At 39.4% G+C, this 19,618-nt stretch overlaps 1 protein-coding gene and 1 long non-coding RNA gene across 3 annotated transcripts in view; one reads left to right on the top strand and one right to left on the bottom strand.

Moving 5' to 3' along the window:
- kif26ba (kinesin family member 26Ba) overlaps positions 1–19,618 on the bottom strand; it is a 110,041-nt gene that overhangs the window by 49,752 nt on the left and 40,671 nt on the right. For both annotated transcript variants that reach the window (XM_088079146.1, XM_088079153.1), the window contains exons 4-5: positions 8,374–8,555; positions 1,069–1,276 (exon numbers count right to left, since the gene is read on the bottom strand). In XM_088079146.1, the coding sequence (XP_087935272.1) occupies positions 1,069–1,276; positions 8,374–8,555 (390 nt within the window). The remainder of the gene's footprint in view (positions 1–1,068; positions 1,277–8,373; positions 8,556–19,618) is intronic.
- The window catches only part of LOC148190433 (uncharacterized), a 74,181-nt gene that overhangs the window by 17,422 nt on the left and 37,141 nt on the right, over positions 1–19,618 (top strand). The window contains exons 4-5 of the long non-coding RNA XR_015776838.1: positions 7,757–7,827; positions 7,938–8,016. This is a non-coding gene — a long non-coding RNA (uncharacterized LOC148190433). The remainder of the gene's footprint in view (positions 1–7,756; positions 7,828–7,937; positions 8,017–19,618) is intronic.

Raw genomic sequence — 19,618 nt, 5'->3', positions numbered from 1 at the left:
ACCTGTGCTGCTTATAGATATCAAAAATTAAATTACTAAACAAAGTCAACACGTCTTTGTCATAGCACCAGTGCCTACTTCACAAAATGGATAAATATCATAATTAGACCGTGTAGGATAAAACCTCAATAACACTAATAAGAACTGACTAAAACTTACTCTAATAAATAACACTAACAAAACTAACTTTTTTAATGTACTGACTTTGATTCAGCTAATTTTTATTTTCATGTAATAAAATGATTTCCTTTAGAGTCAAGTACTATGTGACAGGTAAATCCTAAGGCATGTGCTGAAATCAAGTCAAGGAAGTTGAGTTGATATCAATCATAACAAAATTTGTTACATGCGAAATGTGCCTAATACAGTCTTAAATGAGATGTTTGCTAAAGGAAAAATTATGTGATTCACAAGTGATCTGCCCAAGTAACTACTAAACGGTCAAAAAACAACAATTTGGCACTTCATTGACTAGTTTTTTCATGTTTAAAACATTCCAGGTTTTGCTCTTACTCCAAAAAAGACAATATTCTTTCTAAGCTGATTACGTGGCTAAAGAAAAAGAATATTCCTTAAACATTCCAGTTTCAGTGTAGATGCACATACTCCATTTAATGTGCCCCAAACATCTGATTTTCATGTCAAAATGTGGAAAACTGAACCAGCTTCAGCCAATTCTGCCATTTTGCTCCTTTGTATCAAAACCAGATTTTCTCAAAGTTTTCCACTGGTGGCGGACTTGTTTGCCCTCTCTATGAGCATGTCAGGCATCATAGCATTAATGTCAACACATCAAACACACACCTGTCAGTCAACTTGTGATATGAAAAAATGAAATTTCTTTCAACTACCAGAGATAAAAGCAAATAAACATTCATTTGCCATTATGAACAAACCAGCACATACATGATCTATTTCCTGAAAAAGTGACACAGAGGTGTATTATGGACAGTCATTGATGCTTATCTTAACAAATTTTTTTAAAAAAACAACTAACTTAATGTTTTTAAGGTAGACTTTGATCTCCTTCCAACACTAGAGCCAAATAAAAGGTATTTTTTCCTTTACCTTTCCAAGCCCAGGGGTATCTTTGATTTTGTTGGCTGCACGGAGTAGGCAGGGTGGAGCTGGGGGAGGGGCCATCAACAGGGCAGAGCTGAAATTGGTTGGAAACAGAGGTGGGTCACATGACGGTGATGATGATGTCACTGGGGCTGTGACTGCGGCGGTCCTCTGCTTCTTCTTCTTGGAGGCTAAGTTCAACTTTTGTGCAGCTCTGAGAGGGGAGATTAGAGACAAAAGAATGCAGAGAAGCCAGTTCATCAATCTGTTGTAATATGTTAAAACCACATACTTCGCTTTATCACTGTAAAAACATCATTAACAAGAAATAGTTAAATGGAGAAAAAAAGGGAGATGAGGACATAGAGGTGGTACATGGCTCTATAATTGCATGCAGTTTGCCACAGTACAACCATGGCAGATATGCTAATTGCAGAATAGAACTCGATTATACAACCTTACACATACACACACACACACACACACACACACACACACACACACACACACATGCACACACACACACCCACTGCTGTTTACATAATAGTAACATCTGGATAGGGAGTGGTTCATTTGCTTCCTTGCTGCTCAATTCCCTGCAGCATTCAGCTCAAAAGAAGCCAACAGAAATTATATTTATATATATATAATCCATCTTTTCTGCACTCAGATTCTCCATCTTTGCTCTCTCCTTTTAACCTCAACTTCTAACTCTCACTTCTTTCTCCTCTTGTTTTCCGTGCTCTCTCATTTCTTACTTCAACATGCCAGCTTCTTCCTGTCTGCCTTTCTCAGCACAACGGTACTTCACATCATCTTTAGTGTCAAACTTTTCTCCTTTTTTTCTAACTCTTTATTCCCCAGTAGAAACACGACATATTCATACAACAGACTGACTTCCTGTTTAACCTACATTAAAGAACTTTATATTAAAGAGGAAACTGTTATTACAGAGCACTAGTGATGGAAAGAAACATTAACAAAAGTTCTGTACTCGAAGGGAAACTTCTCAACCACCATTAAGCCATCTTTGTATCATGACAAGGCAGGTAGTTTGGGTAAATTAATTGTAGGTAACTTCTTACCATCTTATAAATGCCCAGATCCCCTGCTCATCTCTCAGATCAAATTTTCATTGGCTCTGGGGATGTTGCTCACTCTGCTGTAATTTGTTTTGTTTTTTTTTTGTAATAGATGAAGGGACAATGTGCACAAATCCACATTTAAACAAATCCAAATGCACATGCAAGTTAGCTGAGGAGCTAGTTTTCACTAGTAGATTCTTGCCTGATATTGATAGGCATCCTAAAATAATAATAATAATAAAAAAATATATAAAAGGATACAGTATGTACAATGGTTAAGACAAACATTAAGTTAAAAAGGCACAAAATATAAACATGCTCAAATTAATAATGTATCCAACACATTTTGACCATATGAGAGGATAAAATCCAAACAGCAGATGATGCAGGTACAGTGTGAGTACAGTCATTTTAAAATTACTCCCTCATGCCCATCGCCATGAGGGAGGTACTTGGTCTGCATCAGTATTTGGGTGGGTGGAGTGTGTCATCTGGCATTTCCATGACTCCCAGGTTCCCCAGCAGAAATGTCATGAGATAATCAATGTTCTTCACTGGTTTTAATGTTTTGGCTGATTGGTGTAGATATATAGGTAATAATACATTATTTTGATTTTCACTTTCACTTAATGTCATTTATTATATATTTTTATATATATATATATATATATATATATATATATATTCTGCACTCTATGAAGCCACAGATCCAACAAACAGATTTTCTAACAATCCTATTTGAACACTGCAGCATTATAAACGGTATGATGAAATAAAAGACCTCTAAAACTGCTCTGGCAGAGATTCCTGCTCTGTTCTGCTTTAATCTATCTTCACATATATTTCTATGATTATAAAAAGAGCGAGAGCGAGCAAGAGAGAGAAGAGAGAAGACCTTGTGCCCTGACACACTCTCTGTCAAAGAGCCATATTCTCACACCATTGGCTTTCAATTAACTGCAGCAGGTTACAGAAATGAGAGCGAGAGGGGGGGAGTCAGCGTGATGGAGAGAGAATGCAATGCGAGAGATAGAAGAGAGAGAGGGACGATGGATCAGGAAGGAGGGAGGAGAAGAGAGATGTGGATTCAGTGACCCGGAGAACGACGAAGCGTTTCACCATTTGACGAGCTCTCCCAGGAGATTTGTGTGTGAATCTGTATGTGTGTGTTTGTAGCTGCGAATGTGTGTGTAAGAGTTCATATACTGTATGAAACAAAGCTCCACAAGGAGGCAACTAATTGGTTTTTCATTGTGTGCAAGCTACGATTTTATATTGCAGCAAATGCAATCAAAAGCAATTACTGGTTTTCTTATTGTATCACTTGAATGCTCAAATCTTCCCATGTAGTATAAAAAATGTGCAGTGAATTATATAATATGAAGTTATTGGTGCATTAATTTACTGTATCTTAAAAAATATAGAATATGGCTTTATTTTCAATATTAAAAAGGCTTAAAAGGGATTAAAATCAACATTTGTTTTCTATGCAACAAATGAAACAACAGGCTTGTGCAGCTGCTGCAGTGCTGATGCTTTCAGGATGAGATGTGATTGTGATGGATTCATGCACAGCTACTCTGCTGCTGGTCCCTGGGCAAAACACGTATTAGCTTTTTTTGGTGATTGTTTTTATAATATATCCTTCAAATTCATCAGCCACATCAATTGGGTAACGTGCATCCATTGATATACGTTTACTATTACCCTCTTATTATGTTCTCTCACCCTGACTGGTTTAATCTATGGCACAATTCAAGCATAGCACACACACATGCACACGCCACCTAATTGGTAGCGTTTAATGACAAGTGGCCTGGGATTTGGCCGAGTGGATCTATTTCAATCGAATCCTAAAGTGAAGTGCGCTTGTTCTCCATCCATCTGCTCCATCTCTCTATCCATCAGCTCTTCCTCTGTCACCCCCAATCCTTTTGTTTGCCCCTCCTCTTTCTCCATTACCTTCACTCTCACTCTCACTCTTCACTCTACAATCAAACCCTTATCTTTCACTCTATTTTAACCCCCTCCCCCATTATTTTTATCCTTTCATCCTTTGCCTTCTTCTCTATCCACTCGTCCATCCCACCATCCATTCAGCCTTCCTTACACATATTGATCCCTTTATCCATCCTTGGCTCTCTTCCCTTCAGTCCCTTCATGTGTCTCTCTCTCATTAGAAAGCACCACAGGTCACACATAGTCCGGCTACTAACATGCTTTTGCTTTGTTTTCTCTTCCTTCCTCGTAACTACAAACACTCTCACTTGACATGTACATATAAAGGCTCACTTGAAACACACACAGCTGATTTATGACTGGTGTCTCTAGGCTATGTTGTATGCTCAGCAGCTAATTACACTCTATTTAACAGGATGTCAGTGGAGGCAGATAAAGGGAGAGACAGAGAGCGATGGTGTGTTAGTGTTTGTGTGTGTCGTGGGGGGTCAGCAAGACAAGCTTAGACAGAGGACTTGCTTATCTATTGACATGTACATATAGCCTCCAATTTACACATTCCCTGCTTCCAAATGAGACCCCATCTTACATGCTATAATGTAAAAAAAAAAAAGAAAAAAAAAAGCCCAAGCTCTAAAAAATGAATACATTGCTGTGTGTTGCTGTGTGTGTGACATGGAGTTAAGATGGCCACGTAATACTTGAGACTCGTGTACTAACACACATATCACATGTTGGGCTGTGCTTCTGTAGAAAACTGAGCTGGTCACTAATCTGTTTGATTCATGCAGAAATTGTGTTTCCATGCAGCAGCATGCTCTATACCCTTAGTCCAACATGTGTAATATTTAGGGGGATTTAATGGAGTCTAGCAGTAAGGACTGCAGATTGCATCCAGTTGAAAGTTTTCCAGGATAGAATTCCTTCAGTGTTCATTGTTCAGGAGGTTTTTACCCCAGAGCTAAATTAATCACAGAGGTCTATTCCTCTCCAAAACAAATGCATCCACATATTTAAAAAAGTAAAAACACTAAATAAAGCTTTTTTTTCACATAAAAAAATCAGTATTTCTGCAACGCTCTCATCATAGAGGGGCTGCATACTGTGGTGGCCAGTGTTTGGTTTGTCCATTCGGGGCTACTGTAAAAACACAGCGTTGAAACATAGCTATCTCTGTAGACAGGGACTTGCTCCCTATGTAGATTTAAATGGCTCATTCCAGTGTAACAAAAACACAGTGATTTTCTTTTCAGGAGATTATACACCAAAAAAAAAATAGTATATTATATTCAATTTTTGCCAATATAGCCACCTAAATGATAAACCTTGGACCTTTAAAAGACAGTGAGGGAATAAAAAACATCACTCAAGGAGCAAATTAGCTTCTTCACTGTCAAATAAAATAAAGTTCTTCAATGTGTAATGTGTAAAAAGACACATTAGCAAAAATGACAACAAAAAATGTGGTTTTGATGTTATCAGGCAGTTGATATTTAGATCATCAATCAACCGTTATGAACGGTGCCTAATTATTGATCAATTATCATTTAATGGAAGGAAAAAAGAGGCAGCAAACAGTGGCAGAGAAAGAGACGGCATTACCGTGTCTTACAGCCATCCTCCATCCAAAATAACGCCTTCCCAATTCACCGACTCACTTGGGACCTATTCATTTTCTGTGCTACCTTCAGCAACACATACATACACACACACACACACACATAACCACACACACACAGCCAAGTCCCCAAAGATCCAATTCTCGGAGCATGCAGTAAAAAAATTCCTTCACTGATAGAAACCCCCTTCCCCCAGTGAGGGAGGACACACGCATACACACACACACGCACGCACACACACACACACACACACACACACACACACACACACACACACACACACACACACACACAGGCATGTACAGCATGTCTCTATCCTCTAGCCCACCGTCCCCAGAGGGCCACTGCAGCACAGGGAAGATGGAGCGCTACTGTGTGAGTGTGACATATTCACAGACAGATCGGTACTAATGAAGGATATTACTCTCACGCACATTAGCAGAGGTAAAGAAAAGGTCAGTGTGGAAAGGGAGAAATAGGTGGAAATAAGGGACAAATGGAGAACGATGAAAGGGAGGAGAGGAGTGGAGGAAAGTAGAGAACAAAAGAGAAGGCAATTACATGAAGACAGGAGAAGGGATAGAAAGAGGAGGATGTAGAGGAAGAGGGATCAGGTGAGAGGAGATGTGGTGGACACAGGGATTTTGTTGTGTGCAGACAGTGAGCAAGAGGGAGATTGTGTGTGTGTGTGTGTGTGTGTGTGTGTGTGTGTGTGTGTGTGTGTGTGTGTGTGTGTGTATGTATGTAATAAGAGTGTCTGTATGCAGTCCACGTCTGAGAGTAAAGAGCAAGACAGCCACGGGATTTACCAGCACTGCATGGCTGACTGCATCCAGCAACCATAAACGCTCACACTTACTAATACACACAGAGACAACTACGCACACATTCACAGTCAAATATTAAAGGTGAAAAAGTGGACACTGTTGCCATTTGCCAATTAAGTTCTAAAGTTAAATCCTACTACATGCACACACAAATGACAGGAATTACAAACAGTGCCTGTGTGTGCATGTGTGCGTGTGTGTGTGCCCAAAACAGGAGAGACATGCACACATGTCCACAGACAGTGACACCTGCACCATTAAACAAACCCTGTCCTTTCACTTAGATGGTTAATGCTCATAAATCTGCCAAAAGACAGCTGGCTGTATTTTTGGAATGTCAACCAGATGTGTGCGTGTGCGTGTGCGTGTGTGTGCATGCGTGCGTGTGTGTGTAAAATGGCCTTGTTCCTTGACAGTGTAGGGGGTCATACAAAGAAAGCTAAAGAAAGAGTGTGTTGATGTTGATGTTGACATCCAAAACTGATGCAGGAGAGTACATAGCACATCATATTTTTTTGCTTTACTGTGAGTAAGGACTGGTTTGATGGTGGGAACGTGTGATGCTGTCCCATTGTGTTTAGGAGGAGCGACTATGTGGCCATATTGTTGGGGTTGGGATTTGAGGAAAGTTTAATCATTTCATCAGAAACCATGGATATCAGGAACCATCTGGAAAGATGGACTTTTTTAAAGCAAACAATGTAAAAAGGCGCAAAAAAGTCTGGAATTACAGAGCACAAGTTAAAGGAGCTGATGGAATCACATTTCACTGGTACACAGCTGTACCTTGTATAATTTCATGTGACATATAAATGATTGACTGATTGATATTTTTACGTGATGGGCGACTGACCAGGTGTCACTATTTGTCGAGTTGGGCGTGAGAACGTGAGGACGTGAGGACGTGAGGATGTGAGGACGTGAGGATGTGAGGACGTGAGGATGTGAGGACGTGAGGATGTGAGGAGAGGAGAAGATGTGATAGAGTGAGAAGGGAAACCATCAGTATCATTTAAAATGTGATTTAAAGCAGCTCATTAGATATGACGTCTCAGCAATACTTCAGACACTGTGACACGCTCATAGTCTTGTGTTACCCATGAATAATGTATTCATTCATTTTAAGCATGCCATGTTTATTCATCAATAATTTACCCAGAATACCCGTGTCTTATTTATGTTGTGTCGCTCTGCATTTCTCTAGATTTGATTATATGGCTCATTGATGGCTGTTGACTGGATAGTTGATTTATAAATAAACACACAAAAAGATAAGTAAGTACACTTGTGCACAGTATATAATAGCATTTCATTTTTCTAACACCTTTATCTTACAACAGTGTATTTGTTTGTTGCTCTTTCTTTCATTCTTTCTGCTCTATCAGAGAAATTGAGAGACATCAGCGTAACAGTCAGAACGTGGGCATGTCTAAACCCGAGGATTAATCTTGCACAAATGAGCAGGTAAGATGCATCTCACATCCTTGTTTTTGCTGAAATTAACATGCTCAACATCATCTATAATACTGATTCTTCTAGTCCTTATAATTCCGCTAAATCCTAAAATTATGATCCTTATGGGAATAAAGAAAAAACAGAACCACTGTTCATATCAGTGTTGTATGATTCAATGTTTTTAATTAATTGTGAAAATCCCAATATCAGAACGCTATTTCAGATCTGCTCACCATTAATATTAGAACGACTGGCACTGTGTGGAGAGGTCAGATTAAGCAGGATGCCAGGTGATCCACATGCATGAGCGGGGTGACATGCTCCAGATGTGTATGGCAAGCACTGAATGCAGTGCTCTGATCTTACCTGGCAAAGAAGGAGGCAGCAGCAGAAGTGGTTGTTGAAGCTGTCGTGGTTACAGGTGGCGTGTGGGAAGGAGAGTTTGAATGTGATGCTGAATTTGTGTGTGAAGGAGAGTGTGTGTTGTAGCGGTTCAGGGCAGCCTCAGTCAAGCCGTCTCTAGAGTCCTCAGAGATCATCTGGGAGATCTGACGAGAGACAGAGAGATACATAATGTTTACTCACAATAGTTGACATATTTTCTGTGTTTGTGATTTGTTGCTTCACTGCAAAGCAGCCATTGTTATATATATCGAGGGGGAATGATCCACCCAGGCAGCAACCTAGGGGCTGAAAAATGAAGCCAACGTAGAAGTGCCAAGAACTGCACTTCCTTGAATGGCCACTCAAGGCTGGCTCCTAAACAGATGAAATCCCCACAGAACCCCATGTTAAAATGCCCAACTTTACAGCAGAAATAAACATGTTGATAGCCAGGTACAAAAAAGCCAGGTTTTGATTTTCTATGGCTAATTCCCACATTCACATTGTACGTGACTGAATTTTTTAACTTGTATAACTTTTTATATAGCATTTTTTATGAGGCTTGAAGTTCCACAGGCTGTTTTAGAGATGTTGCTACACTTAATGATTCAGGTCCACCCTTTGCTCCTCAACAGCTCCACTGTCTCATCCACATGAAATGCTGAGCTCAAGGCGTCAAAATGGGAGTCCACATGCCCTCCAGGTGTATTTTACGTATGTAGACAGTTAAGAGGCATAAAACGATATTTTTAATGAAGATAAGAACAATATCTTTAAGTTGCCTCAGGTAGTGCGAATAAAAAACAAAACACAGCACACTCACTGTAAGATATCAATAACAAAATTATTTTTAGGTTGTCTGAGGTAGCAAAAAAAAAGTGACAATGACATGCATGTGTACTCCTTTACAGGCCTGTTTATTTTCTGAGTTTCTGCTGACTTTGTACCATATTTTCTACACTGAGCAAATAGAGTTGGAACGGTAGGTTGCAAGTGCTGACAGTGTTGTGCACGACAACTAACATATTCACCTGCTAGTGAGGGACATGGCTGTGAGCCTGCCTGTCTGTCTGCAGTGGTGCTGTGTGTGTAGTTGTGTGTCAATGAGGTGGCAAAGACGGCACAGTTGCTATTGATACTGTTGGCAGTGAGTATCTAATACTAATTTTTAGTATTGATAAATAAATGAGTATCGATTTTTTTGAAACCCTACTGTGTAGATGTACTTGCTCAAGATAAATAACATAATAGGAGTTAAGTTTATGATTCTCAAATTTACATTTTTTTCTGGAGTCAACACATTGTGTGAGTGACTATAGGAATGACTAGAAAGAGAGAGAAAGAGGTCATTGTCCATCATTTTCACCCCTCTTCTGTTTTCTCTCTTGCACTCGGGCAGGTGTGACAAGAGTTTTATTCCTGGATGACTTTGATCATGCTGACTGTATATATGTCCATCATGACAAACACATACACACGTACACTGCAGTGCACTACAGTATATCTCTGACCTTCTCTTTTCCAGATGGTCAGATTACAGATTCAGGTCAATTTGTTTCCCGTTTTAGAATATCTTGATTGTGTATTCTGATGGAATTTTGGCTTTAGAAATACTGAAACAATTTACAGAATATTTTTCAAAAGAAAAAACATGCAAAACATGTCAAATCCCCCTTTATCACTTGAATTTAAATTTAATATCTGACATCGGTTCAACTTTTGATAAGGAAATTATTATCTGATGACTGTCTCATATTCTTATCTAGTCTCCTGCCATCAGGGTAGGAGACTTTTTTTGATTCATGTTCATTTCAAGTGTGTGTGTGTGTGCGCGTGTGTTTCCCTTGGCAGACAGACAGCAGATAAGCTCTCCACTGATCACACTGAACCAGCAGCAGAATGTTGTCTGGGTCCCAGATAGACACAAACAAACACACCCTCTCTCTTTAGTTTCTCTCATTTAACCTTACGCCTCCTCCTTTGCTTCCACTCTGTCATTTCTTTTCCTTCTCTCCACTTCTTTTTATCATTGCCTCTAACCTATTCAATTTCATTTTCTCTGCCCCTTTGCTCTGCCATCTTAGGCTGCTCACATTTGTCCTTTATTATTGAATCATCCTTCAGGGCATTTGTCCTTTATTAGATAGAATTCAGGCAAGGAGGACAGTGGGGACGGAGAGAGAGAACTATGAGCTTATAACACTGTACAGAAATGAAATTTGTAGTGCCTCTGTGAGTTACTGGGTATATGTACAATAACTTTATCTTTGTATGCACTTGCCTACATAGCTATCTTTAATATTTGTTTTAGCCTTTTGCCTTTTTTTACGCAGCTGATGTATCGCCATGTTTCTACAGTAACCCAGAATGGATAAACCAATCACTGGGTCATTTGCGTTTTCCCATCAGCTAGTGCAGTTCACAGCCTATCCGTCATGAGAGCATCGCAAAAACACGGATTTGTTACAAGTGAAACGGCTTTATTCAGTGTTTTCGCCAGATTAAATCACCTGGTCCATTTGTTGTGGAGAAGAAGAGACTTCTGTGGTGGTTGGCTCCCAGTTTGAAATCTAAGCAATGAACACTAAAGAAATTCTAATCTGGAGGAGTTTCAACCTCTCTGCAATCTTCACCGCTAGATGCCACTAAATTCCTCTAAATCTTAGACACTGTTCCTTTAAAGCCACATATAGAGTGGACTTTTATTTATGAACGCCCACTATATTCAGACTCTTGCCAAAAGGAATTCCCACAATGTTGATTAAACCATTGCTGCAAGGGAAAACTCTGTATTTGTCAGTATACCTTAGTAGTGGTGGCAGGTCTCTTATTTATTTTAAATTAGTTTAATTTTTGTTGCCTTCATCAGTTTGGCACTGCTTTTAATTTTTCTGACCTAATACTTCGTTTGTATGTGTGTGATTTTGATATTTTTTTAAATACTATATATGTTGACAATTTGAAACAAAAGTTTTTTTTAGAGTCCTTAGCAATACAGCTGCATGACAGAAGATAAGTTAGACAATCTTAAGAAGCGTTGAAGAAAAAATTGGAGTGGATGCTTTAGATAACAAAGAAAGGATCAAAGTCAAAAAAAAGACAAAGACAGTGCTGCTGGTGGTGGGGGAGCTGCAGCAAGCTTTGCATGTCATACCACATGCCGGCAATGTTTATGTAATTGCTCTCACTGTCAGAGGGGGACAACAACAGTTCCTCACACCAGCGTTAAGGTTTTGTTGCCTATGTGTGGGGGTCTTTGGTCGAGAGTGAGAAGATGCTTGAGAGAAATACAAAGGCATTTCAACCGCTTTGTATGAAAGTGTGTGTTGCACTTTGTCACTGTGTGCACAGGTGTGTGGTCATATGTGTGTGTGTGTGTGTGTTTGTGTGTGTGTAGGTGACCCATTCGTGAAATAGATATGGATTATTGATTATAGTTCTTTATGTGCTGCCAGCAGCCAGACAGCAGAGCACCTAAATCATCACCCCACGCTCCAATGGAGGAATGATAGCCTGTGTGAGACTAAGTCTGTGAACATGTATGGCTATTGTGAGCATTTCTGAGTGTGTTCATGTGTCTGCATTTCTCTGCACCTGTGTGTATGTGTGTGTAAATCAGCTCCCCTCTACGTATATTTACTGCTGAGGGCTCCTGGGGTCCAAGCACGCAGCCCACTGCCTTGATAAATTACCTATTGTAAATGAGATGCCTCTATAGTTTATATACGTCCTCTCTGTGCACCGACATGCATTTCAAATGCTCAGGCTAAGCATGCTGTCCCTGCATTATTAAAGGAGTTGTGAACATATGGAATAAAGGTTCAGTGAGCTACATGGAATACCTGCACATTTGTACTGGCTACTCATTTATCCTTATAAATGGGAGGAGGAAAACAACCATGGTGTGGGAGAAATGTCCCTGTGGAGGGTTAGTATAATGTGGGCTTAAAACTAGAGTAAAGGTGGTTGAATAATATGTAGCGGTCAGCAGCTCAGTGTGCAGAGAAAGGATAGACTCTATGTTTTATTCAGCTGCACCTTCCATGGATGCCAAAAAAGTGCAATAACCATATCCTCATTCATTTTATACTATCACAAGAGTCCAAAAGGTTTGCTGTGCTTCTCTGCATCTGAAACTGCGGTGTGCTGATGGGTAATTATGCTTCATGCATCTCATTAAACCAGCTATTGTAAGAAAGCTGTCAAATTAGTTCTGCATCTGAACCACTGCGCACAGAGAATAGATGGATAGTATTATTATTTCTCCATAGATTGGATTCCTTTTTTCCTACCATATATTTTTAATTGGAAACCGGTATTATACAAATATCATGTGCAGAGTACAAATCTGTGCTCTTGAAAATGGTTTTCCCCCTTTTTGCTTTGTTAAAACTGAGAAATGTAACAGCACCTTTCTCTAACCCCCAAACTCTCAGAGAAAGACAGGAGCGCAAAAAACCCAAACAAACAAATAGATAAAATGAATCAAGCGCGCACACACACAAAGTGAATAAAACAAATAAAATTTGGAAGAAAGTACAATAATAAGGATGCTCACGGTACTTACTTCAAAGAATGAATCTACTGAAAATCAGTTGGGGTCCAGAGAAATAATAGAAAACATTGGCACCTCTTGAGGAGTATTGTATCTGTACTTAATACCTTTAGGATATCAATCGAAATGGGGCGCCTGGTGGCTCAGTGGATAGAGCAGCGCCCCATATACAGATGTTGTGTCCTTGCTGCATCAACTGCCCTTTGCTGCATATCGCCCTCCCTCTCTCTCCCCCTCTCACACTTATATGGTCCTGTCAAATAAAGGCAATAAAAACAAAAAAAAATCATCTTAAAAAAAACAACATATCAACCAAAATAACTCAGTACAAAGTCAAACAATGACTGCTGTTAAAGATCACACTCACACAGAAATGGCTTGACTGTTGTTAAACCCATTAATAACCATAATAAGTAACATTAGCTGTGTAAAGCTAATAGCTAACTCTGTCACAGTGTGTGTGCAGCCAGACAGTTTTAACAACCCTCTCCTGCAAGGAGCCCCCACTCCCGCCATAGCAGCTACAGCCCATACAGTCTGTGATGAGGTAAATTGAGGGACGTGTATTTGACAAAGCTGGCAGATCAGTGTGCCTATACGCCTATAGTATGGCTATACTGCATGCCACTACATTTACATTATGGATATCAAATGAAGTACTCTATTGGTAACAGTATCACTATAAAGGTACTGGGATTGTATTTTTTTTAAATGATACAGATCCCTCACCAGGAAATAGAAGGTGGATTTGTGCTTTTCCAGTGTAACAGAATACATCTACGGTGTATGACTGAGGCAAATTCAACAACATGAGCATCTTTCTTAGTAAGACTAGCTGATATGAGCAGTACCCCAGAGATGACAGAACAAATTCCTGCATGGTCTCCTGGTTACTGCTCTGATATGGATGGCACTTGGGGGTTATGTAGTCATGTAATGAATTGTGTTTTTGTTGTTTGTCTTTGTTCTTAGGAGGTCATTACTCTTTTTCCTTCTAGACTTTTCCCCACAAGGTACACAGGCTGAGTTTCTCTCTTTACATTCTACCTTAAATTAAATTAAATTACTCTGGATGAAACTTTAATGATCCCTATGGGGATATCAGGTCATCGAAGCCAGAGACACAGATCTGGAAAACACCAGGGCAGAGAGAGTGCTGAGTATAACAGTGAAATCATTAAAAACACAGCATCTGACCGTCATGTTTTCATGTCACCTCATTCTGAGGTTGTACCTGTCAATGAGAGACTTTGATGAATGTGAGATCAGATTTCCCCAGTAAGACAAGATAAAAAAAAAACACTTAGACACTTACTCTGTCACTCTCAGCCCTCCTCTTTCTCTGCACTAGAACACTTACCCACACCTCTCTATCTCTGCTTTTAGAAAAAAGTAAAAGCTGCCTCATTCATCTTCATTACAAGACAAACGCCATTTCCCAAGTCCCCACCCTCCTCATCTGTCACTTTTACATTTATTTTGTTTTTCGGTCCTTTTTCAACCACATACTGCAGGCAGCCAACATAGAATTTGTGCCTAGAATTTCGGGTTTGTATAAGGAAGATGAAAAAGGAAATGATGTGCTTGTGTGTCCATGTGTGTGGTCCTGCCTGCTTTTATCAGGGGGATAGACACAATCTGTAAAACAATCTAAATGCTTACTGCAGCAGAGAGGAGGCAGAGAGAGAGCCTGGCCTTTCAGAATGGAAGTGGGAGAGAGACACTAAAAAATAACTGAGTGATTGAAACAAGGTGTTTATTTAGTCTGCATTAGAGATGGAATTACATAAACAGAGTATATGTGAGACAGAGGGAAGAAATAAGCAAAGAATTCAATAAACAGTCATGAAAAATAGACAACACACAAGGAAATGACATGTCGGGAGAGTGGAGGCAAAAAAGAAATGAAAGAGTGGGAGTAAATGATAGCTATACATAGAAGGAGAGAGAATAAATGTGAGGCAGAGGAGAGTGTGATAGAATATCTAATTCCTATCTACATATGTGCAGCATGTTGCATAATCAAATCTGAAACAGCCTCAAGGCTAAATACTGCGTGCCAAAAGACAGAGAGAAAATAGTGACAGGAAGAAATGTAGTTTTATGTACATTCACTTTGCAGCACAGATGATTTTATGGAAAGCAGAGATGATAAGTGCTTTCTAAAACTCTCATGATTCAAAGGATATTACTAAAAACACTACTTTTTCAATCATGCATGCACTTATTTTCTTATTTCTCTTATTTTATGCAGCAACACAAAACTACACGTCAATGCTAAATGCTGCCCTCTCTTGGCAACTGAGCATGTCCACTTATCTCTCATAAAGTAACTCAGAGGGACCTTGGCTGGAGTAATTAATGGAATATGCATTGTTTTGTAAGTTTGGTGTGCTCGTCAAGATTTATTTAAGCTTATAAAATAGGAGACACTAAACTGCCTTAGGCTGTTCTCTTGTACCCTTTGTGTGTTTCTTTATAAGAAGTAATGCACCAATATTATAACATATAGCACATAATCATGAGCCAGTAATTTGTGTATAAGAGATGAATTTGGGAAGGCTGTGATCATGTGACCAATGCACTTATGGGAACAAAGAAGGAAGCAGTCTATTAAGAAGGCAGGTTCGAGAGGTGGATGGGTCACAAAACCCGGGACTTTCCCCCAGGACTTATGCTAGGTTTACGGCTTTGTTTACCCATTTGAACACTGAGCCAATCAACCAAAGTCAACCTAACCACAGAAACTTTACGTTAAGCACATAGTTTCATTTGTGAGGCGCTAATTCGACAGATACCATACAATCCATTGAATGAGGATACGTTGTCCATCTATGTGCTGTTATTAGTCTTCACTTGCAATTGCTGGCCAGTGTGCAACTACACTGGAGCAACCGGACCACTGTACTCCCATTACTATGCCAGACCCATGACGGACAGTAGTGGAAAAAAGCGCTGCTCTTTCACTTTCCCCAAACAGACTTATCATAGTAGGATCATAGTAGTGACCTTCAGGTCACAAACTTCTCTAACCTATACGCCACCACTGCTGCCCTAATTAACCCATAAGGATATCCAGCAAAGTTGGACAGTGGTTGGCAATGGATGGTTAGCTTTGATTTTGTACAAATTGTAACAGGGAAATATTGCAAACCTGTGTGTGTGTGTGTGTGTGTGTGTGTGTGTGTGTGTGTGTGTGTGTGTGTGTGTTGTATCTCACATTCTGTTTCTCTGTGCAAGATATACAATTAAAACACACACACACACACACACACACACATACACACTGGTGCAACAAACAGAAACAGTGTAAACACACACACACAGGCACACACAATATAAACCTGTTTTCAATTAGCTGCCTGAAGGACAGAGAGAGGGCAAAGAGACAATGTTAGATTTGTTTTTTCCTGCCAGAGAGAGAGAGAGCCCAAGAGTAGCACAGACACCACCAGCACTAAAAGAGACCAAAAAGTAAATTAACTGTAAATTGACAGTTTTTGCCTGTTCCAGGGAACAGTAATTGCAAATGTGACACAGTTGGCTATGCTACAAAAGGACAGATGGGTTTTTGTGTTGTTTCATTGGTAAAATTAAAGACCTATATATCATTGAGCACACTGTTGTCTGACCTCACCCAGTGGTTTTAAAGTCTGGACCTTTGGTCTGCACTTGTGACCATCTTGGTCAGTAACTGGACCCAGGAAATTAGCATATGCTGGATCCTCTCAATATGTAGACTGACTTAACAGATTAACTAATTTCCATATCCACTGCTGTGCCATTTACATATATAGTCCATTATGATGTATTTCATACTACAAACACTTTCCTGTGTTTGTACGTGTTTTTGTTTGATTTTATTCTGTGTGTTATTATTGAGTACGATATTATTGACGATAAATTTTACCTTGAGCTGTTAAACCTTAATATGTGTACGATAGCCAGTCTGAGGCAAGCTTGGGGTTAGATTGGACTTTTTGCCAATAAAACAATCTGCGTTAATCAGTGATTAAACGTGAAATTACTTGAAATCCATTAAAAAGAGTTTGTGACCTTCACTGGCTCACCAATCCCAGTAAACTACCTGGCAGATTCACACTCACTCTGTTATAATCAGTCTTCCTTGTTCTGACTGATTCAGCATTTTCCATTTGTTCTACACTTCTTGTGGGACCAAAAGGAAAAGTCGCAATAAATATAAAATACGGAGGTTGTCACCCCTTAGATGGCTGACCCAGCAGGATTTTAATGTCGACTACACTGGCAGACGGTTCTCTTCCATTCTCTGTCTACCTCTGCGTCCTTCCTCCCTTCGGTCTCCTCTGTTTCTTGTTGAGCTCCTTCTGAAGGTGACTAACTGTAATTTATTAAGAATAATAGTAATTACATCAAATAAGACCATACCAGTGTTGCTATTGTCAGTATTTCTGAAGCGCAAGACCACATTTCCCATAAAACCTTCTGATTCTGGGTGCAGAGTTTCAAGTGAAACCCTACTCATTTTCCCTGCAATCACTCTACATGTGTTAGTTTTCTCGTTCTGCATGAACATGTTGGAAGAGGTTTTTCATTTTCCACCATAAGATCATCTGAAAGCTCCACTGATGCAACAACATGAACAACAATGTTTTTATGCTCTTAAGTGCACAGCAGTGAAGCAACAACATCCAATTCTGTGGCAAAAAGGAAATACAGAGCAGAGGTCGCTTGACATCTCAGCAGTCTGTCCATATACACGAATATAATAAATGGTCTCCTCTCTCTCGTATTTTCGACCCATCTCTCGAACCTTCTCTTCATCCTCTCTGCCCACATCTCTCTGTCTGTCACTCTAATTGCTCTTCATTTTCTCGTTTTTACTTTCCGTTTGTATTTTTTTGATCATCTCCCTGCTCAGCTCCTCCCCCTTTGCTTCCTCTCTCGGGGGTAAGTCTAAACGAGGGTGATTTATTATTGTGCTCTGTTTCTCCTTTCCTGCTGAAACACCATTACTGTCAAAGCCCAAACACAAACACTCAAGACTTGCTAACATTTCAAGCCTCCCAACACAGCCGCAAACTAAAACACAGAACACAGAAATACACTGGTAAATGCATGCACACATGCAAACAACACATACTGTACACAAAACAGAGCCCATTTGCACACACACTTGCACACAGATGCTGAAATACAAGTTGTTTTAATGTACATGCACACAAAACAACACACACACAAACAAATACATATTTAATGGATATAAATGCATTAAAAATGTTTGTTTTTTTGCTTTCTTTCTTGCTAGCTAACAGTGTTAAGTCATCTAAACAGTGTGATATTATGAAAGGCAACAAACATCAAATAAAAAACCTGAAAAAAAGATGTTGTTTTTAAGAGAAACATGTTTTTTAGTTTTTTAAAAAAAGCAAAATCAACGCATTCATGAATACTGTAGACCGCCAACATGAGGCAATTTATCCAAAAATAATAAATAAGCAGAAGCAAAGGGAAAAAAATTAAACCAAAAAAAATCAGTCATAATTATGTGATTATTTGAAATTAGGCAAGAAAGAAATGCTCTTTCAAATTTGAACACTTTCATTGTCTTTTCCACAGAGACATGCCAGAATATATAGAGGCTGTCATGCCTAATTTATTTCTGACCAGTAGGAAAAGATAACGAAACAATTCCAGAGATTGGACAAAGTAATTTCCATCTATGACTCCATATCTCTGAATCTAATTCAAGTCATGAGCTGCATAAAAACAATGTGAGATGGGAAACAGAAAGATAGAAGAGGGGCTGAATGCGAAACACACAAAGTATGAGAAAGACGGGAGAAATAATAGGGGAGAGGGAAAAAAAAAGGCATAAGGAATAAGTAAAGAGTGTGTGTGAAAGAATGAGAGTGAAGGAGTGAAGGGGTACTGGGGGTGTGTGACATAGAGTCCCTAGAGTTCTAATTATCACTGTATGAATTATTACATCTGTAGAACACGTTCATACATACACACACACACACCTCTGGATCTCCCCTGCAGTCTCAGCTCTCCTGCCTCCCTCCATACACCTCTAGACCACACATCACCTGAGGCGTTTTCTCCCCCCTACTATCTTCCTCTGTTGTCTACTTGTGATTCCCCTCTTCCTAAAATTCATTCTTTTATCTCCATTTTCACTTTGAGTCACTTCTACACTTTACATCATGTCTACTTAATGCTTTATGTCCTGCCTCGCTCCTGTTAAAAAAGACGACATTTGCCTCTCTTTCGAACAGAGATGTTATTGAATCCATGAATTCTATGTCCATTATTGAGTCCTCATCGGGATCTCTTTTAGGGGAGAAACAAACTTCACAACGTCTCTTTGCAGTTTAAGATTTTTGATTAACTTTTTTTGTAGCTAGTCCCTTAAAGGAACAGTGTGTGAGATTTAGGAGGATTTAGTGGCATCTAAGGGTGAGGACTGCAGATTACAACCTGCTGAAACTCCTCCATTTTTAAATTCCTTCAGTATTCATTTGCTTAGGAGGATTTTACCAGGACCACCAAATTATCCACAGAGGTCTCTTCCTCTCCAAAACAAATCGACGAGATGATTAAAACCTGTAAAAACGCTGAATAAAGCAGTTTCACATTACAAATAAACGTTTCTCCTACGTTGTTTGGCATGTTGCAGATGGGCTGCTA

Source organism: Plectropomus leopardus, chromosome 1, assembly GCF_026936395.1.
Source record: "Plectropomus leopardus strain MGB_pleo_1.0 chromosome 1, ASM2693639v1, whole genome shotgun sequence".
Lineage (NCBI taxonomy): Eukaryota > Metazoa > Chordata > Actinopteri > Perciformes > Serranidae > Plectropomus > Plectropomus leopardus.
The sequence above is the reverse complement of the archived record's forward strand: the minus strand, read 5'-3'. Positions and strand labels throughout refer to the sequence as shown.